This window comes from Petromyzon marinus, chromosome 38 (assembly GCF_048934315.1).
Source record: "Petromyzon marinus isolate PM22_M1 ecotype Great Lakes invasive population chromosome 38, UKy_Petmar_22M1.pri1.0, whole genome shotgun sequence".
Taxonomy (NCBI): Eukaryota; Metazoa; Chordata; class Hyperoartia; order Petromyzontiformes; family Petromyzontidae; genus Petromyzon; species Petromyzon marinus.
In genome coordinates, this window is record NC_133704.1 from 782,158 (window position 1) to 805,095 (window position 22,938).

The 22,938-nt window shown below is 47.1% G+C and overlaps 1 protein-coding gene across 5 annotated transcripts in view; it reads right to left on the reverse strand.

Annotated features, from left to right (window-relative positions):
* Positions 1-15,921, reverse strand: part of LOC116950297 (nitric oxide synthase 1) — a 127,310-nt gene extending 111,389 nt beyond the window's left edge. The window contains exon 1 of one of the 5 annotated variants that reach the window (XM_076072477.1): positions 14,550-15,921. In XM_076072477.1, coding sequence (XP_075928592.1) covers positions 14,550-14,785 — 236 coding nt within the window. In that variant the 5' untranslated portion in view covers positions 14,786-15,921. Of the gene's footprint in view, positions 1-693; positions 1,554-12,537; positions 13,491-14,549 lie in introns of those variants that run through there. The other 4 variants (XM_076072478.1, XM_076072479.1, XM_032968013.2 and 1 more) reach the window with 4 other exon arrangements.
* Between the last annotated feature and the right edge of the window lie 7,017 nt (positions 15,922-22,938).

Below are 22,938 nucleotides of genomic sequence, written 5' to 3' on the forward strand. Positions count from 1 at the left end.
TCCCCCCTAATACAGTCTTTATTGTATTACATTTACAAGCGTAAATGTATAACAAACCATTTCCTCTTGCGAGGTTTAGCTATCGCGGTTTTGCGCCAAATTTATTGAGGTACAGTTTGCTTTTGGCGGTTGACAGCCACATTTCCTATATATACCAGTGCCGCTATACATTTACCGCAAGGGTATGCTGTACGTAAAATGTTGCATTCACTTGAAATTAAAATATTTTATTTACAGTACTTGGTAAAGCCCACTAAACTACAGCAGCAGGCGTCGGGATCGAACCCACGTCCTCCTGTATACCACGCGAGGTAGTTAACATCTCGCCACCACGGTGCCCCAAAGCTAACAAAACGAAGCAATAAACACTGAGCAACAGTATTTTATACCTAAGTGACTTTACCGAAAGAACCAAAGAGTACTGAACAGCATTTATCAACATTATAATTATGCTCAACACTCGTTGCTTCTTTCTGTAAAGTCACGTAGGTATAAAACCTCTGTGATTTAATGTATTTTTTATTTAATTTTATTTTATACCTACGTGACTTTACCGAAAGAACCAAAGAGTATGGATCCCTGCAGTCACGAAAACTTCAAATCTAATTATGCTCAAGTTAACGTTTCGGTTAACCCCTTGAATTACATTTTACTGTGACATTCGAAAGGAAAATGTTTACAGCTAAAATTTACCTCTGTCGATACCTGCGTCTCTCTCTGAGTCTCAGCGAATGCCTCAGTGAGTGAAGTATCTCAGTGAGTGTCTTAGTGAGTGAAGTGTCTCGGTGTCTGTGAGTGAAATGTATCAGTGTCTGAGTGAAGTGAGTGTCTTAGTGAGTGAAATGTCTCTGTGAGTGAAATGTCTCTGTCTCAGTGAGTGAAGTGTCTCAGTGAGTGTATGAGTGCGGTGTCTCATTGACTGTCTCGGTGTTTCTCACCAGTATCAAGCTCCGCGTACAAGTTGTCACTGACGGACCACGGCAAAATGAGCCCTCGAGCTGTCCTCTCGCGCCGTACTGGTGGGCGAGGACGGATCGTGACCAATTAAACGGGTCACTCCAAAATCTGGAAGGCTCGGGGTGTTTTTTTCACGTACTCTACATAACCGGTTAAACCGGTAATTTAATAATTGTATGGTTCGACTCTGGCTGCAGCACCATCCTGGAAAAACGTATCAGCGAAGATTCCCAAGGTAAAATTCATATTTATTCAGTGTCTACGGCACAATTAGGCACGATCGCGGCGCTATGTATTCAACTGTGATTATTTTAATTAATTTGCCAATCTGATATTGGGTGAAGGCTGCCTCACGTCGTGTCGGTCGTGGGGTGATTTGACCATACTTCACCACGCTGGTGCGTGCGTGTTGGTGAAGGCGACGGATTGACGGCGGCGCAGCACAGAGGTACGAAACAGCGCACTGCCTCTGCCGACCATGACGTCTGATGACACCGGATTCATTCATATAGTGGTCGCCCCATCCATACACTATCCAGGCACAAACCCTTGCTTAGCTTGCGGGACCTGACGAGGAAGAGCTTCGCGTTGATGATTTTGTTGGCGATTGGACTAATCACAAGGTTCCTATCTGAACAGATTCCCGAGATCCATATCTGATTCTGATGATTATTATGACTGCAACGATGTTGCTGCTGCTGATGTTGTTCAAGATTGTCATAACGATGCTGATGATTATGATGACCACAGCGATGCTGCTGACAACGATGATAGCGATCGTGCATTCCAAGGCGCGGTATCTCACACAGAATCGATATTTCACAACAAGGATAAAGACTTAAAGCTGTCGTGACTGCAAGGATTCATATTCTTGCTTCTTTCGGTAAAGTCACATAGAAGGGAAATAATAAAAAATCAATAATAACATTCTCACGACGTTTCGATTGCAACACAAGTAATCATCACCGCCACTTTTTTAAAAAAATATTGCTGTGGTTTTCACACCTGATGATGAGTGCTTGTGTTGCAATCGAAACATCGTGAGAATTTTATTGCGTTTTTTATTTTATTATTTCCCTTCTACGTGACATTACCGAAAGAACCAAGAATAAGGATGAAGACAGATCCCCCGTATATCCGTTGACAGACACTTGGGGTAAGTGCACTTATGAAGGCCGGCACGGCACACGAGGGGGGGGCGGTGACCAACAACACGTCCGGACGCCTTTGTCTCCCCAGTGCTGATGTTCACACACCGCTCCAGGTACTAATTCAAGGCTGAGTCGACCGCGAGGAGGTCCAGGACTGGTTGAAATATTCGCCGTTATCATCGGTCGTGAGCGGGAACTCGGGTGGCCGGGTTTGTAGCACAGCGTAGCGCGAACCCCGCCGCTACACGAAACAACAATAAGCCAGGGGCCGTGAACTTGCGGATTCGGAGCCGCACGCGGCTCTTTAAGAACTGCTTCGTGATGTTATTTGTTTAAGTACCGCCTCTTGAAATGTTGGGTGTTTTTATTTTTTACCAAATTCGAAAAAAATGTCTCTTGTTATTTTGGTTGCCGGCCCTTGCACTAAACACACTCCACCCCATACACCACAACATTCGATGCATCTTACAGATACGAAACAGTTCGGATACGTTACGCCATCGTTACACACCAGAGTAAAAGCACACAAACCGCATTACACCATAGCAGATTAACCACACCTTACACGTATACCACAACACAGATACACCACCACACAGACACATCGCAAACATCCTACACCAGGCATAAACATCACATATATATAACTACCACTGACTGAATATACATCAGATCGCATTCCTGGGATTTTAACTTGAGCCATTATCAATCACGATTTGGACAGTCACATTTAGCGAATGTGAATCTTGCATTTTTGGGAATTTTTTTAAGCGCTGTAGATGACCGTAAGGCAGAGATAGCAATGTAGTCTTAGGGGCCGTTCATAAATGACGTCACGCGATTTTGGACGATTGTTGACCCCCCCCCCCTCGTCACACATCGTCACAAATGTCTGACACCCCCCTCCCCCTAGGTGCGTGACGTCATTTATGGACGTCCCCTTATCTCACAACTAGATTCTCCAGTCCTCTTTTATACCCTCTTCCTCGCTCAACCTCTTATCGTCTCATCAGTATCACACCATTTCTCCCCCGGTCCCCGATGGACTGTCCCATATCGCCGTATGTCAACGTCGCATGACCTGTTACCACACCATCACATAATGTTACCACCACATCACCTAATGTTACCACCACGTCACCTAATGTTACCACCACATCACCTAATGTTACCACCACATCACCTAATGTTACCACCACATCACCTAATGTTACCAAAACATCACCTAATGTTACGACCACATCACCTAATGTTACCACCACATCACCTAATGTTACCACCACATCACCTAATGTTACCATCACATCACCTAATGTTACCACCACATCACCTAATGTTACCACCACATCACCTAATGTTACCACCACATCACCTAATGTTACCATCACATGACCTAATGTTACCATCACATAAACTAATGTTACTACCACATCACTTGTTACCAAAACATCACCTAATGTTACCGCCACATCACCTAATGTTACTGCCACATCACCTAATGTTACTACCACATTACCTAATGTTACCACCACATCACCTAATGTTACTACCACATTACCTAATGTTACCACCACATTACCTAATGTTACTACCACATTACCTAATGTTACTGCCACATCACCTGTTACCACATCACCTAATGTTACTACCACATCACCTAATGTTACCACCACATCAACTGTTACTACCACTTCACCTAATGTTACAACCATATCACGTAATGTTACTACCACATCACGTAATGTTATCACAACATCACCTGTTACCACAACATCACCTAATGTTACCACAACATCAACTAATGTTACTACCACATCACCTAATGTTACCACAACATCACCTGTTACCACCACATCACCTAATGTTACCATACCATCACATCACCTAATGTTACCACCACATCACCTGTTACCACCACATCACCTAATGTTACTGCCACATCACCTAATGTTACTACCACATCACCTAATGTTACCACCACATCACCTAATGTTACTACCACACCACCTAATGTTACTACCACATCACCTGTTACTACCACATCATACCTGTGCTCCCCTTGCCCCGACAACTCCCGCCCGTTTTCCAATTGCCATAAATGTCTCCTCCTCACCCTCCTCTAACCCTGCTCCCCTCAGCCAGTATCCCTGTTGGGTCACTACAATTGTTACCTGATAATTAATCCAGCAACTTGTGTTTAAGCAAGCAAACTCTGGCCCGGTTTCGACCTGCCAAGTCTCATCAGTAGACATGGGAAGGTTAATTATTCCCCCTTAGTACAGTATTTATAGATGTGTCAGATACACTCTACCATAATCGCGGGAAAATTGGCGGGAACATCCATCGAACATGATTTTTTTCCCGACAATTTTGCTACAGCAAAAATATCTTGAGCGCAAATACAACAGTAATATTTAATTTAAGGGGCCACACGTAGCATTGCATAACACAATAATTACATTAAAGATTATACTGTGTAGGAACCTCCTGGTTACACCAGCCCACAGGGGATTATTGTGTCCATCCGTCGTGCATCCAGAAATGGGAGGGGTGGGGCTGGGTGGGGAGGGGAGGGTGGGGAGGGGCTGGGTGGAGAGGGTGGGGAGGGGCTGGGTGGAGAGGGTGGGGAGGGGCTGGGTGGAGAGGGTGGGGAGGGGCTGGGTGGAGAGGGGAGGGTGGGGAGGGGCTGGGTGGAGAGGGTGGGGAGGGGCTGGGTGGAGAGGGTGGGGAGGGGCTGGGTGGGGAGGGTGGGGAGGGGCTGGGTAGAGAGGGGAGGGTGGGAGGGGCTGGGTGGGGAGGGTGGGGAGGGGCTGGGTGGAGAGGGGAGGGTGGGGAGGGGCTGGGTGGAGAGGGTGGGGAGGGGCTGGGTGGGGAGGGGCTGGTTTGTGCCCGCCCTCACAGTCGGGCATATTGTGCTGAATGCACCACGTGGTGCCGCCGTTGACTCTGGCCATTGACGGAGCAACCCAACGTTCCTACCAGCTCTCTCCGCAGGAATGTGTTAGTGACCTTGCTGTGAAATGTTCATTGTATTACTTGATAGTTCATGGTGTTTGTATTAATACAAGTGTAGGGAACTGTAAAGAGAAAATGTGTACACGTTCAGACAATTAATAACAGATGGTAGTAGGGCACTGGATAGATTGGGAACAGGTGGCCGAGGGGCTCAGTAGAGGGAACAGTGAAATGTACACGTTGAGATAATTGAAGACACGTGCCACAGTGACGTTGAGGGCACTTACTCTTTGGTTCTTTCGGTAAAGTTACGTAGGTATAAAATCAATTAAATCACGACGTTTTGATCGCAACACAAGCGACCGTCATCAGGTGGAACAGATACAGCAGGAGAACTGCTGACATAGGAGAAAGAGCTGCTGCAACAAGAGTTTATATCGGATTTTGGTGGGCTCAACCCAAGGGTAAGTGGGCGGAGCTAGAGAAGGAATTTGTACGTAAATGTAAAAGTGAGAGATTAGCATGTCAATGTGAGAAGGTCCCCAGCCACCGGAGGTGGTGGGAATCCTGTGCCTGGGCTGCCTCACCCAAGGGTAAGTGTGCGGAGCTAGAGAAGGAATTTGTACGTAAAAGTTAAAGAATAGCATGTCAATGTGAGAAGGTCCCCAACCACTGGAGGTGGTGGAAATTTTGTGCCTGGGATGCCTCAGATATTTAGCCTGGTGGTGTACTCGGAGAGTCGGAAATAACAGCTGAAACAGGCAGGTAGGATGGAAACATCACAGTCAGTTAAGACTTTACTTGGTTAATAACGTCCTTCCAATGATTGCTCAGTTTGTATCCATCTTCCCGGTTGAAGTTATGTCTATGTTTATATATCTGGATGGCTTCATGAACAAACCTTTGATAGTAGACAGAAGTTTTGCAGAGCACCTTGGTCTCAGAAAAAACAATTTCATGAGAGCCCACAGCGTTATAGCAATGGTCAGCCACGGTGGAGGTATTTGTTCTGCCGTGTTTCAGATCTGCCTTGTGCTCGCGCACATGGTTCGAGACATGACGTTTCGTTTCACCAAGGTAACAATCACCACAGGTGCAACTTCATTTGTAGACTCCAGGATATTGCATGTCAGGAATTGACATCCTTCACAGATGGGATTAGATCACGGATTTTGTGTACTGTACTGAATCGGACCTGGATCTTGTGTTTGTTTAAGATTTTGGAAATATTTTTGATAACGCCTGCTATGTATGGTAACGTGATGGTTTTGATCGGCATCTCAGGAGGTTGTTTCTCCATGGTTGGAGAATGAGCTTTGCGGATAATGCGGTCCGAATATCCACTCATCTTTAAGGGCCTGGTGTACTTGTTCCAGTTCACTGGCTAGGTGGTGTTGGTCAGAAATGCAGTGGGCCCTATGGTATAGTGTTTTGATGAGGGAATTCTTCTGTGCCGGATGGTGGTGGGAATCAGGTTTCAGATAGGAATCTGTGGGTAGCTTTCCTGTAGATGGAGTGTCCCAAGGAGCCACCAGGTCTCTTCTCAAACAAAACATCCAGGAATGGTAGCTTGCCATCCTCCACTTCCATGGTGAATTTGATGGATGGGTGTATGAAATTAATGTGGTTGAGAAATTGGTTCAATGCTGGCAGGCCATGTGGCCAAATAACTAAAGTGTCATCCACATATATATTCCACAAGGAAGGACGTAGGGTGGATGTCTGGATGGCATCTGTTTCAAATTTCTCCATGAAAACATTCGCTATCACTGGTGATAAGGGGGAACCCATGGGGGTACCTTCATTTTGTTTGTAGAAAGTACCATTCCAGGTGAAGTAAGTGTTGGTAAGGCAGTGCCTAACCAGAGTAGGAACATCAGGGTTCATTCCATGTTGGACTAAATCCTCAATTATTGCTAAGGTGTCAGGCACTGGAACCTTGGTGAACAGAGAAACCACATCAAAGCTGACGAGAAGATCATCTGGGGACAGTGAAATGCCCTTGATTAGAGAGACCAAGTGAGCTGAATTATGTACTGCTGAGGTAGTCTTGCCAGTGAATGAAAGCAAGGTATCAGACAGAAAACGGGCCAGCTTGTAGGTAGGTGAGTTCATAGTGGAAACGATGGCCGAAGTGGTGTGCCTTTATGGATCTTAGGAAGACCATAGAATCTGAGTGGTCTAGAAGCAGAAGGTTTTAGGGAGAGCCGTTTGACTGGTTCGATAAGAGAAGTCGAACTGGTGATGATATTGTTGGTTTTTGTAGTCAGGCTGTTAGTAGGATCTTTGTTGATTTTGGTGGAGCTGCCATAATTAAGAAGATCCTGGATTTGGTTATTGTATGTGGTTTTATCCACATACAATTTTGCGAGTTCAGAGCGCTCGTCTTTCCTAATGTTACTAATGGGTTTTTTTGCATTTTTAAGGATGGTGGCAATATCAGCTAAAGCAACGTCTGTCGGGATGTGTCCCAAGCCTTTGAGGGCTACGTCGACCTGGGAGATTATATCATCCACTTGGATATGTTTAGGAGTGACTGCGAAATTCAACCCTTTGGCTAGTACCGATTTCAGGCTGTCAGAGATTGGGATGTTACTCTGATTGATGACAATCTTGTTAACATCTAACTTTTTAACGTGTGAATCAGGCTTTTTTGACAGGAGGTTTAATTTAGCGATCAAGTTAACTTTACATTTGGTTGACATTGAATTAGCAGAAGAGACTGTCATGTTATCTACATGGTCCCAATCAGAAGTGGACATTTTTTCTGTTAATATTAGGTGTGATTGTAAGAGAGTCTTGTCTAAACCATCAAGTTCAAATCGGAGCAATCTTATTCTCTCTGAGATTAGTGATAGGCTGGCTTTAAACAAGATCTGTTTAGCGTTAGGAGAAGTGACAGCAGCAGATGTGAGTGTAAATGCGATAGGTATTACCTTGTTATCTCGGCATCTCTTGAGGAAGGTTAGCGACTCGATTAGCTGCGCCTTCTTGTCCCGTTGTCTGTTAAAAGCTCTAACAGATATGTGGAAACCCTCCCCTTAGAGGCGGTTCAATCTAGATTTGAAGTTTTCGTGATTGCAGGGATCCATACTCTTTGGTTCTTTCGGTAAAGTAACATAGGTATAAAATAAAATAAATCACGTTTCAATCGCAACACAAGTGACCGTCATCAGGTGGAACAGATACAGTAGGAGAACTGCTGACATAGGAGAAAGAGCTGCTGCAACAAGAGTTTATATCGGATTTTGGTGGGCTCAACCCAAGGGTAAGTGGGCGGAGCTAGAAAAGGAATTTGTACGTAAATGTAAAAGTGAGAGATTAGCATGTCAATGTGAGAAGGTGATAAGGTGTGTGTATGGTCTGGCCTAATGAGGTGTGTGAATAGAGGGCACTGTCCGATTAGGGGCGGGGCCGAGAGGATATAAAGCAGAGCGAGGCCCGGAGTCTGGGCACTTGCCCGGGACCAACAAGCTACAAGGTGGAAAACATCGGGGCTGACTGTTCATGGAACAACGAGGTGGAAACCATTTGGGCTGACTGTTCGCGGAGCTGTATATACGTTATTCTTTAGAAAATAAAGACTTCATCTTTTTAGAATGGACATCTTCATACACTGGTGGCAGTGGTGGGATTCTGTATACGGTATCCCGAAGAGGAGCTCAATTAGAAGAAGTGACGTCATCCCTAAGTGCCTCGGGTTCTCGGGACCTGGAGACCAGCAGAAGCTGGACTCCACTAGCGGCTACATTCCCAAAGGAGGTGGAGGCCCCACTGCAGACTAGATAACTAGAAACAATGTGCCAGGAGGGCTCCCACGATGGCTGGAAGCAATTAGCTGAAGTGGACCACCTTGCCTCGTCAATCGATCAGTTGCTGACGGTGAGCTGACATCGCTGGGCTAGAGCCGCCGCCACCAATCGCAGCGCGGCGGGCCGAGATTCCGGAGCAGCCGGCTCTCCTCACAGCACAACAAGCTGAGGCCAATCAACTTGCCCGGCCATTGTTGCTGACTGCACCGCGGACCGGAGCCACCCTGCTCAAACGGGGGCTGCTTCCAGCGGTGTCGCAAGCTGACGCTGCACCGCCAAAGCTACTACCCCGGCAGCTTTCTGAACCAACCCGGGGTCCGACGGAGCGAATACGCAGGCTGGGACCCATTAAGAAATTCACGGCCAGCAGAGGCAACTGGGCGGCCTTTTGAGGTGACGATCAAAGTCAGCGGGTGGAATGAAGAGGAGGCCCTCTGATCATTACCCACAGGGCTCGACGATGGAGCCAGGCAACAATTTTCGAACCGGCGGAAAAAAAGACAACGAACTGCCGATGGCATACCGTAGCGCCCTTTTGGCGCTCGCTAAGGTGGCATTCCCAAGGATGGACGAGGCGCCCAGGGACGCGCTGGTGGCGAAACGAATACGGGGCCTCATCCAGAGAAGCGGCCTTGTATTACCTATCATGCCAGAGAGTGACCGGACATTGTGGTTCACGAAGTGCCTCCAAGCACATTAAGAAGCAAGAGCGCCGACCCAGATGGTGACGGAGACGTCTGAGAACGCAGGAGCAAGAGAACCAACAGAACGACCGGGAACAGCGACGTCGTCGGCCACCACCGGCCCCAGCATGAGCAGCGATCTACAAGTTATCTTGGAGGAGATGGCAGCAGCCATCCATGAATTTAACAACCGAAGGCGCGATCGAAAGCAGCAGCGACCATGGCAAGTCTGCGGAGGAACACAGGATAGATCCGAGATAAACTGCTACCACTGTGGAAAGCCGGGCCAAATCGCAAGAGTATGCTGGACTGAGGTCGACTCGACACAAGCAAGCCATCTCCAATCAACAACGCGGGACTTCACAAGAAAGAATCGGGCTAGTCGCAGCACGAGTTTCGGGAAGGCAAATGTATTTTTTGTGGTTAGGCACGGGTACCGGGAAAAACCAAAGTCCATGCCCTGGTAAACTAATCGATGGCGATTCCGCCGCTGGCACAAATGTTAATTCCATAGTATCACCACTGGGGCCAAATGTTAGTCGGTATTCATTAGTGGCGGCGGACACCATTTTTAGAAGGAAGCAAACATTGTGCCTACAGGTTCTAAACACATCTGAGCGGGCGGTTACACTACGAGAAGGGACAGTGTTAGCCCAGATCTCCCCCGCAGGCAAAATACAGGAAGATAAAGTAGTAGTGGGGATACAAGAAGTGAAGGATGGGGTATGGTCCCCCTGGGTGGTTGAAATCACTAACGCTGAATTGACCCAAGGGCAAAGAAATCAACAGAAAAGTTTCCTACAGTAATTCGAGCATGTTTTCCGTAAAGGCCCATATGATCTAGCGTGCACCGATTTGATGCAGCACAATATTAAAACGGGGAGTGCTAAACCCGTATGGCAGAACTCGTATAGTGTAGGGCCAGCAGAGAAAGAGAAGATCCGTCGAGCTACATATGGGATGCTATAAGTGGAGATAATCTTTCCATCAACCAGACCCTGGGGAGCACTGGTGGTGCTAGTTAAGAAGCCCAATGGCTCCATGAGTTTTTGTGTGGATTTTCAGCACCTAAATGAAGTTCACATAGCAGATGCATATCCCCTGCCGCATATTCCTGATTCATTAGTTAGCAGTAGGGAAATTTTTCACTGCATTGGATATGTCATCAGAATTCTGTCAGTTTCTGCTGAATGACGAATATAAACTCATGACTGCATTTCGGACACCGCAGGGGTTATTTCAATATAATCGCCTTCCGATGGGATTGCTCACAGCACTGGCAACCTTCCAGCACCTCGTGGAACTAGTGCTGTCAGGCCTACAGTGGGAAGTATATCTGATCTACTTAGACGACGTAATTGTATTTAGTAGATCGTTCGAGGAACACCTTTTGAGGTTACCACAGGTTTTTTTAAAGGTGCGAGCCACTAAATTTAAACTAAGGGCATCTAAATGCCATTTCGTACAGAACTCAGTGAGATATGTGGGACGTGGTCAGCGAGGAAAGCGGTAGCAACGGACCCTAAGAACTTGTGCAGTGAAAAATTGGCCTACACCTACTTCGGTACAGAAGGTGCGGCGATTACCTGAGGTTTGTTTCGTATTATCGCCGATTTGTATCCCGATTCAATACAGTAGCGGAACCTTAGGGGCGGGGCAGAGAGGGTATATAAGCAGAGCGAGGCCCGCAGTCTGAGAGCTTGCCCAGGACCAACATGCTACAAGGTGGAAAACATCGGGGCTGACTGTTCATGGAACAACAAGGTGGAAACCATTTGGGCTGACTGTTCGCGGAGCTGTATATACATTATTCTTGAGAACATAAAGACCGTTTTAGAATGGATGTCTCCAAGGACCTTCTTTACACAAGCATAAGAGTACAGCAAACCATTCCCTCTCGCAAGGTTTAGCTATCCCGGTTTTGTGCCAAATTTATTGAAGCACAGTTCGCCTTTGGTGGTTGACAGCCAGATTCCTGTAGGCATCTTAACAGTGCTGCTCGAGATGATGACGATGCTGCCACAGAAGAACACGTGGCGTCATCTCGTCTCCATATTGCCTACCAAGCGGCCCATCGTGGGTTCCAGGCCACGCGGTGTTCCCAGCCTCCAGCGAGGAGGAGGCAGTTGGGTACAGCCGGACCATTTGTCTACGCGGCTACTAACGTGTACAGTATTGTATGCTCTGTTCTTTTTTGTCAGTCATTCTATACATTTACCATACAAGTTGTATTTAACGCTAGAAAATATTAATCCTTTTTTAGATTCAAAATACTTCCTGTTGAATGTTTGGGTTGATTTTTGGTGTTGTATTACGAACAATGAACCAAACCCTTGTTTTTCCATTGGGCTTTGAGTCTGCGAATCGCAGATATGCCGATTGTGGCTATTTTAAAGAATGCAACCCCTGCGATGGGCAAGGGTGTGTTGTACATAAAATTATGCATTCATCATAAACTCAATATTTTATTTACTAGGAAAAGCCCACTGAGCTATCAGCTCTTTTTCAGAAGCGACCTGGCCACAAATGATAGCTTGACAAAGTGACGTATGTAGAAATGTATGGCAGCCAAACACTCTAAACGCATGTTTATAAATTTGGAGGGATAAAATTGAGAACCCAGAGAAAAATCCACGTGACCAAGAGGAGAGACATCGCAAACTCCAAATATACAGCAGGCGTCATGGTCGGGATCAAACCCATGAACTCCTGCACACAAGGCGAGGAAGATAGCATCTCTCCACCACGGCGCCCCAAAGCCATAGAACGAAGTAATAAACATTGCACAGCATTTATCAGCTTTACGTTAACCCCTTGAATTACATATTGCTGTGAAATTCGAATGGAAACTATATTTGCTGTTAAAATTGACGTGTCGATACGTGCGTCTCTTTCTTCGAGTCTCAGGGAGTGTCTGTATCAGTGAAGTGCGTGTATCTCTGAGTGCAGTGTCTCATTGACTGTCTCGATGTAACTCACCAGTATCTTGAGGCGAGTACCAAGTTGACACTGACGGACCACGGCAAGATGAGCCCTCGAGTTGTCCTCTCGCGTGGTACTGATCAACTGGGCGAGGGATCGCGGCCAATTAAACGGGTCACTCCAAAACCGAGAAGGCGCGGGGTTTTTTTCATGTACTCTATATAACCGGTTAAACAGGTAATTTAATTATTTTATGGTTCGACTTTGGATGCAGCACCAGCCTGAAAAAAGCATCAGCGAAGCTATCCAAGGTAATTTTTATTGTTTACAGGACAATTAGGCACTATCGCAGCGCTATGTGTTCAACTGATTATTTTCGTTATTTTGCCAATCTGATATTGGGTGAAGGTCGCCTCACGCCGTGTCGATCGTGAGGTTATTTAACCATACGTCACTACGCTGGGCATTGCGGGTTGGTGAATGCAGCGAATTGACGGCGGCGGTGCAGGTAAGGCCCACTGAGCTTTATAGCTCTTTTTAAGAAACGACCTGCCCACAAACGAAGTGTGAAAATTATAGCAGAAAAGCCCACGCGACCACGGGGAGAACATGCAAACTCCAAATATACAGGCATCGTCAGGGTCGGGGTCGAACCCACGACCTCCTGCTTACCAAGCGAGATTTTTGACATCTCGCCACTGGCGCCAGATACGGTAAAGTGCACTGCCCTCTACCCCCCACAGCGCCTATAAGACCGGTTCCATACACATGGTGGTGGTCTATCATTACACGATCCAGGCACGTGACGAGGAGGGGGGCTCGTGGTTCAGTCGGGGACCATTGAATGTTGATTTATAACGATGTTGATTCAATGCTCAACGATTGGACTAATTGGGCTGATCTTGAGACCCCGATGATTGATATTTAACACAGTAAATAGATTGCATGTGTTTATTACTCTAGGACTAGGTCCATATCTAAACAGCTTGGAATTACGGGACCCCCTTCCCCGCTCGTGATGTCCAGGATCCGTCTGCCTCTGATGATGATGATTATGACTGCAACGATGTTGCTGCTGCTTGAACATGATGTTCATGATTATCATAACGATGCTGATGATTATGATGATTACAGCGATGCTGCTGACAACGATTATAGCGATCGTGCATTCCAAGGCGCGGTATCTCACAGAATCGATATTTCACAACAAGGATAAAGACAGATCCCCCGTATAGCCGTTGACAGACACCTGAGGCAAGTGCACTTATGAAGGCTGGCACGGCATACGAGGGGGGTGGGGTAACCAGCACCACGCCTGGCTGCCTTTGTCTCCCCAGTGTTGATGTTCACACCGCACCAGGTACTATTTCAAGGCTGAGTCGACCTAGGGGAGGTCCAGGACTGGTTAAAATATTCGCCACTGATATTGGTCGTGAGCGGGAATTTAACTATGGTCGGTGGTTCGTACACCACACACACAGAAAGACGCGCACACAGACACGAAACAAAGATAAACATCACCCGTTGAAGGTACAGACACTACAATACAAGTGAAAGTCCACACACTTACATGTACACAAACACATTGTGACATTTCCCAGCGGAAGAGCGTTCGCCGATTATGTCAGATGTCTCGCGGTTCAGTGACGAAAGGCCGCCCTGGTTAATACTGCAGGTGTATTAACCCTAAAACATGCGCCGTCTGCTTCACAGTGAAATGGTCCAAATTAGATTAATTAGCAAAATCACCCGCAAACGATATTGGAATTACACAGAACAATCATCCCCCCGTCCGGTTCAACCACTGCAGACCGTGTCTGTGCAAGACAAGCAGTGGTTTGCTGCGTTATAGCCTTGCGCTACAGGAATGGCGCGAATAAAAAATGTACGAAATTATAACTTGCATTTACAAAAACAAAGATCCCCAGTTTTAGCCTCAACAGACTCTTGCAGAAAGTGTTGTTAGCGAGCACCTACTAAGGCCGGAACGGCACACGAGGATGTGGGTTTGGCCATCAGCAACCACACCCGGCCGCCTTTGTCTCACACAAACGCGTGCGCGCACTCACGCGGCGCCGCTGCTGGTGTGGAGGCGCTGATGCTGCTGCTCCTGTCCCGGCAGCTGTTCGCCCGCGGGTCGGGCCGACGCGGGGCCCCGCGGGGTTCCCCTGAGCCCCGCGCGCTCCCCCGGGGCCAGACGCCCCGAGCACATTGACACCAAGGCCTCCTTCACCCCGCCGCCTGCAGAGGTCGCGTCGGGGCTCGAAGGGGTCCCTCCCGCGGGGGAGCTTGCCGACTGACCCATCTCGCTTTGCCTCCTCGACACTCCTGCCGATGATGATGCTGGTGGCAGTAGTGATAATGCTGGTGGTGGTGGTAATGATTGATGTGGTGATGAGGGTGGTAGCACTGCTGGTGATTCTGCTGCTGCTATTGGTGCTGATTATTGAAGTGATAAAGCTGGTGGTGGAGAAATCGGTAGTGATATTAAAGGTGCTGGTGTTGATGGAGGTGGTGGCGCTGGTATTGATGATGTAAATGCTGCTGTCGGTGATTATGATGGAGCTGAAGGTTAAGGTGGTGCTGATGCTGTTCGTGCTATTGCTGCCAATTATTGTTATTCGCTGTATCTGCTGATGCTGATTATGCTAATGATGATTATGATAATAGTCACTACTGATGATTCAAAGATTGCTGCTGATGATGAATCCGCTACTGATTGTGCTGCTGCCTTAGCTAATGATGTTGCTACTTTTTGCTCCTGCGGCTGATTATTTTTATTCTGCTGATGATGATGATGTTTCTTCTCTTGCTGCTCCTGCTGTTGTCCCTGGCGATGTTACTTCTGGTGTTGCTGCTGCTGTTTAATCCCTTCGCCTAGCTCTGATCTCTGATCGCCGGGACCGGCTCTGCTCAAAACGCGCTGGTCGCATGCATGGACCTACACATCAACTTCAGTCTCACGCGTGGGAGGAAGGAACGGGGAGGGAGGCAGCAGGGAGGAGGGAGCAAGAGAGAGAAGAGTACATTCACTGGTATAGAGCAGGGGAGAACAGGGACGGTGAGAGAGAGTAAGGCGATGGGAGGCAAAGGCTGTAGAAAAAAGGGAGAATGAGCAGCGGAGGAGGAGAGGAATCATGTGGATATGAGAAGCTTTGTTGGCCGTGCCTGCGAATGTAAATGCCAGCGCAGTGCGCTAACCATTGCGCCACCGCTCCCCTCATGCTTCAGTGACTCCACAGGAGAGACGCCTCATTCCCATGCACAGGTCCCATTTTACGGGAAATATCTCATTCAAATAACGCATTGACCGTTGGGTTACGATTTAGTTATACATAAATGCCTGGCTATTGTGTCCATCCCCTGCTGTATGAGGCCCCCCTAGGCCGTTGCGGGTTGTGGGTTTTATTTAACCATACTTCACTCAGGCGCTGAAGGCAGGGAGCGTAGACGTGGAAGCATAAGTACAGTACAATTGATTTTTCTGCAATGTCCTCGACATAGGTCCGCAGCCTGTAACACCTATTCCAGGATTTGGTCAATCATATAATTATTTATTACATTGATAAATAATTAACATCAAATATTGCCTCAACGTATATCATCTGTTTATTATAAAGCTGCGCCAGAGCGGTGGATTCATTGTATCCTGTTACAGCGCAGTGGCAAGCGGACTGCACTTTTGAGTTCGATTCTCGACGAGGGCTGACATCGGTGGAAAATTTAATCTGAGCAAGTCCTCTTCGTCAACCCGCAGTGACCAAGAGGAAGAGAAGACCTAACGGTCCAGATGGTGGGATGAGGCTGTCAGGCAAGTTCATGTAGATCACTGCGCATCTATTGTGCAGCAGCTGCGGGTCTAGGTAGAAAGTTGCAGGTAGCGAGGTGCGGTGGTGGTGGCATCACGGCCTTGGCCACGATGACTTCTAGATCTGATTGTTGCAATATGGGATGAATGAACCCCCGCACGAGGTCTTGGACTCGGGAATTGAAACCGCATTCGAGCCGGGTGTTTTGGCAGAGACCCTGCAACATGGCCAGACAGCAATGCATAGATAAGCCCACGATACAATGGCTCCCTTCAACCAATACATATTGGATGTTGTGAAGGGAATCTCGAGTAATGAGAAGACATAACCGAGAGGTAGCGCGATTGCCACTGGTCAAATATGTTCGCGGCTCAAACCCTGCGGCCACCCCGGTCAATAGAGATAGTGTATGAACCGAAAAAATACATGCCATCTTCACAGTGAACTTTATAAATCCCAGCACGTTTGAAGAAGACTAAGCCGGTTGTGCTGCCTCATGGTCTACATTTATAAATCACTCAAATTATTTAACTGGGAAGCTACAGTGGAACATTGCATCCTACTAACGCCCACTTGCGGGGCAGTGCTGCTTGCACATTGTGTCGCGAAGGAACAGCTGCCTCCGGGTGTCCCCTGCTGCAGGGTGCCTCGAGATGCACTGCATGGGAGGGGTTAATATATATGTTGTTTATACATCACAAAAATACATATAAACCATCAGCCATGATCAATCCACTGCTAGATGAAGGCTTGCCCAAGCCATCGCTATCTCACGCGATCCTGCGATGTGACACTCCACCCAGCACCTGCACACGAACTCTTTTCGTTGCTTCATCTCGGTGTAAGTCCTCTCGCACGCGTTCAATTCCTTGGTTGCTGCTCTGTCATTATTCTTGAACATCGGCCACGTCCCTTTCAGCAATAACGTGCCCTGTGCCTCGGCCCACTCACTTTTCTTCATGGTTTGGACGCTGCCTCTACCCTGCGTGTGTTCTCGAATCCACGTGCTCCTCTATCCTTCTCTCAAAGTAATTCCCAGCGTGTGCCTCTCCATTCTTCTCTGTGCACGTCTCAGTTTTTTGTTCACTATTTTTCGGTCATGACCACGGTGTTTCTGAACCGTGTGTGACAAGCAGGCAGCACCAAGCACTGATTGAAAACTCTCTCTCCTCTCGGCCACATCGCTGTGCTAATTTTAATTGTGGAGTTCGGTTTTCCAAAAGCACTCCACCCTGCTCTCGTCCACCTCTTTATTTCATCGTTTTGATTCCTGTCCGCCTTCAATAAACGTCATTGGTGCACATATTTTGCTGTTGTTCGGGTAGGACTATTCAAATATCGATGGCCACGTGTTAAACCGAATCCAGGTCGCCGGGTTCACAGCGTAATGCGTCAATCGCTACTCCACTTCGCGAGCAGTTCATGGCGGTTATATTCTGGACATGCAGACACCCGCCATAGGAAAGTGGAATTTTCACCGGCTAAGGGCCGTCATCGGAGATGAGCAACGTCCCATCGCTCGTTTCGAGGACGGAGATCCTACGGGGCAGTGGTAACACTTGTGCCTCAACAGCAAGTCGAATCTGGGTTTGATACCCGAACATTGTATATTCTTCCTCTGTTCTGCGTGGGGTTTCTCTGGGTTCTCCAATTTCCTCCCATAGCTAAAACATGACAATGTAACTGGTATTGGGCGAATGTTAATTTACTCGTTTAATTTTACAAACAGCAGCAGCAACATCATGCCCCTCCTGCGAAAACTTGGCAGGACTCTCCTGAAGAATAGTTTTGAGACTCAGTGCTGCTTTCCTGGGTCAACAAGCATACTAATGATGATGATATTTGAGGATAAAGGGAACGGGTCTAGCAGAAGGAGGGGAGCTATGGCGAGACATGGACCTCTGTCAGCTGTGAGGACCTCTCCAGCTTAAACCCCTGGGGCGAATCCCCAGACACGTATGTGAGGAGCCACCTCGGAATCGGGGCAAACGGGGTTGGGTGTGATGTTCATTCGAGACTTCCATACACCTCCAGACCTGACCCGGATCACTCTCGCGATTGAAGCTGCTCTGGTCTCCTGAGTTCTCAGGAGAAGAGGTGAGATGAGTCTAGGTGGAGGCGAGGTGAGAGGAATCTTGGCGGAGAGTAGGGAAAGAAACGAGAGATGAGAGAGAAAGAGGGTTGATGACGGGAAGCGAAGGGGATGTGGGAGTGGAGGCAAGGTGAGAAGATGAGAGACCAAAGCAGCAAAAGGGAGATGAGGCGAGGGAAAATGCTGAGAGGGGAGAGGGCGGAGAGGACGCGAGTCGGGTTTCTCCCTCTCGGGGCAGTGATGCAAAATACATTCCTGCGACTGATATCAAGTGGATCCATCAGCGAGCAACGGACACAACGACACATATACACACAGACACAACGACACATGTATACACAGACCCAACCATACTTACACACATATACACACAGACACAACGACACATACACACAACGACACAGACACAACGACACAGACACAACGACACACAGATACGGCACATATATACACAGATACAACGACACATACACACAGATACACCGACACATATACACACAGACATATACACAGACAACGACACATACACACAGATACACAGACACAACGACGCATATACGCACAGACACAACGTCACATATACACAGACACAACGACACATGCACACATATACACACAGACACAACGATACAGACACGACACATATACACATAGACACAACGACATATATACACAGATACAACGACACATACACACAGATACACCGACACATATACACAGATACAACGACACACAGACACAACGACATATACACACAGACACAACGACATATATATATCCGCCCGGAACTCGGCTTGTTGTTGTTGCGAGCGTCACACCTCTTGCCCACCTGGATAGCGACTGCCTCCAACTGCCCAGTAGCGTCCTTCACGACCCTCCTCCACAGAGGCCGATCTTAACGCCGTTGGTACCAGTCATCGACAAGTCCAGTCAGCTCCACATCCTCATGTACCGCCATCAGTCCATTAACTGTTTGAATTTGTGACTTTCTCACAATTCCGGCCTGGTTAAACCTAGAATGGTTCGTAGGCAGGTAAGCCTGGACGTTGCAAAGCGGTACAGATGTTCCTTTAAAGTGCTCCATGCAAACACAAAGACACACAGATACACCACACGCACATTGCACGTGCGCCCCGCATATTGCCGCATGAATGGGACCCCGAGATACAGCACAGACGAGATCGAGGGTCCGCGGCGAGACAGGAGACAATGGCGCTCTCTGTAAGCGCACGTTCGCGCATTCCACGTGGCATGCCACTGCGATGTTTCAGAGCAATTATCGAAGACAGCTCTAAGACAGCATATTTTTTCTTCATATACAAATACACAACCTTAGGGCCGAGTTTTAATTAAAGTAGTGATGTAAAATTATTTTATTAAAAGAACTTTATATTTAACCAGTTAAACTTTACTGAGCTGTTCGGTTTTTTTTTCAGAAGCGTCCTAGCCATAAATGATAGCTCAACGAAGTGGTTTATCATACTCTAAACGCATATTTCTAATTCTCGCCATAACACGACCGTCGTTGACTTCCCACGAAGTTCTACTTATTTTATCGACCTCTTGAAAGGTGATTGGCTTAGTCGACCCTCGAACGCCACACAACCTCTGGGTTATTGACTCTTCCTCGTATGGCTGATGTAGAGCAACGACTAATTTAAATTTAGGTGGCTGAGCCAGATGATTGAGTCAGGAGTATTATCTCTGTGGTGATCACTCCACATTCGTGTTCGTGAATCAGGCAGAGTCGTTACATGTTCCTTGGACTATGATGCAGGGGTGTCCACAGTTGTCGCACACCGCCTGAACGTTCCTAAAATTGCAATGGATGCATTTTAGTGGCAGATGAAAGAGGGGCGGAGTGTTTTTGGAATGACGACCTTGATCATGGAAATTAACAGAACAACGTGGCCGAAAGGAGAAAGTTGTCAGTCGGCGAGTACTACAAATAGAAGCACCGGGAGACGCATCCTTGGATTTGCATCGAGTGACAAAGAGAGGAACGCGTGGATTAGAGAACACACGCAGGTTAAGGACATAATTCATGCTCAGTAAGTACACGTCGCTAGAAGGGATGATGGTTGACGGTCGAGAATAACGATGGAGTGGCAGCCAAAGAACGGAACGCGTCGGAGAAGACGTAAACCAGGGAGACGGAGTGATGGAATCAGCCCGTGTGCAGGTGCTAGGTAGATCGTCACGTCGCACGATCTTGAGATACGGGAACGCCTTGGGGAGAAGGCCGTTATCCAGCATTTCAGGAATATTTTGATGTTTTTTTCCTGGATTTTCTGTTTGCACAGTCACAGTCACTTTAAGATGTTTTCTTGTTCATGTTTTTTGTTTGTTGCGGTTGCACCCGATTCAAGAGCCGAATGGCTCACAGGGCTATACCAAATAAATGGAACTGAACTGATTGATCACGCCCACGAGGATGAAGTCTCCACAACGGATGCGAACGTCTCCACTGGCGGCTATGGAACTGGGCTCGAGAGGCGCCCAGGCGCTCAGCGCGAGCACCGCGACACTTGGCAGAGTCCCTCTGCGGCCAACGCCGCGTGCGATGCGCAGAGACAGAGCCGTCTGGAGCGCTCGCGGTGACCTCGCGTCGACCGGAGTCGTCCCTGGGCTCACGCGGCCCTCAACTGTCTCTGAATCTCAGCGGCTCGCCCGACTCTGGGGACCCGACTCAGCTGGCGCATTTGCGCTTCTCAAAAACAACACGGGCGGCCATTTCCATCGTCATCTCGAGTCAATGCGCGCGTCACAGCGCTGTGCCGTGCCCAAGCTACGGTTGTACAGTATCATGTGGATTCACTGTATATTATAAGAGCAACCTCAGCACGTTCGTCCACAACTTTAGAACTATGAAAGTTATACACAAATGTATTTACCAGGTAAGGCCCACTGAGCTGTATAGCTTTTTTCGGCAGCGATCTGGCCACAAATGACAGCTCGACAAAGTGGCTTATCACGTGGAAATGTATAGCAGCAGTCAAATACTATAAATGCATGTTTCTAAATGTGGAGGGAAAAACAGGAAGACCTGGATAAAAATCTACGCGATCACGGGGAGAACATGCAAACTCCAAATATACAGGCACCGTTAGGGTCAGGATCGAACCCACAACCCCCTCCATACCAGCCGATGGAGTTAACATTTTGGGAAATGTCCCTTTTTCATAACACATCGAGAGAAAGAGAGATAGCGTGGGTAATGAGTTGGGGACTATGCTTAATGCCGTGGAACCTGATGAGAATAACATTTTAAAAATGTTTCCCAAAGGACAGTTTTAAAATTGGCATGCGAATACATACCTATTTATTTAGTAACTATTGAGTAACAAAAAAATTCCTTCCATAATCAACTAATTTGTATTCAATTGAAACTCGTTTGTATTACATTTATAAATGTTGCTGGCACAATCCATAATCAGTCAATCTTTATTTGGTATGGCGCCCTTTTACAACAGCAAAATTATAAGGCATTTCAAACATTCAACGGCAATAAACAGTCAATAATTATACAGCAACTAAAATGTTTTAAATTCTTTACAGAGATCAATGTAAATGCAAAACGATACAGGGCAAACACACTCCAGTCTGAAAGCGATATATATTATCACAAATGTGTGGTCTCACACGCCGCAACAGGTTGGTGCTTCGCGTGTGAATTCAGATGCCAATTCCATCATTCGTTGGGGATGGCGGGCAGGGGCCTTGACCCCATGTCTACAGATAACACCACCCAAACGTAGCGTGCAGAGGTAGAACAAAATTGGACCAAGAGCAGAACCTTATGGAACGCCACATTTAACTTTAGGTGAAGAAGAGTTGTAACATCTTGAAATGTGTTTGAAAGATAGGATCTAAACGATGACAAGACATTACCCGACAGTCCTACAAGATATGTAAACATAAATGTGTCGTTAAACCCACCACCGCCCTACACAGCCAATTAGTAAGGTTTGTCACGTAAATAAAACATGCCAATTCATTACGATTTTCAATTCGAGTACAACGTTTTGCCAGTAATTACAACTAACATCGTCAGGCGGACAGCCAGAGTTGTGGAGAAATCCTCCTGCTTCGGCCTTAAATAGAGGTATAAATGTGATGTTGTCACTTGTGAGCCAATCAGGTGCAAAGGTCAGATGGACTAATCGCCATTTGTTTCCACTGTATGGGGATATAGTGTTGCCCCCTCACGCATACAAGCGTTTTCTCCGAGTGCTCCAGTTTCCTCCCAATCATTATTTGGCTGAAAACATTAAAATAAAAAACCCAATGTAGGACATTCTTAAAAAGAATCCGATGATTCAGTGTAACTTTCCTGGATAAATAAGTCAAAACTATTACTATTATTATCACTCTGCAGCCTGCCAAACTATAGTTCCACTGGCCTACAGCCTCACTGGAATATTTAATTGAAAACATTCCAAACAAAACTCAACACATTTGTTAATGATACTGTGGACTTAAGAGGACAATTATACAAGAGGTTACACTTCGGGCCATGGCCCTTCTTCGTAGGATATAAATAGAGAGATCACAGAG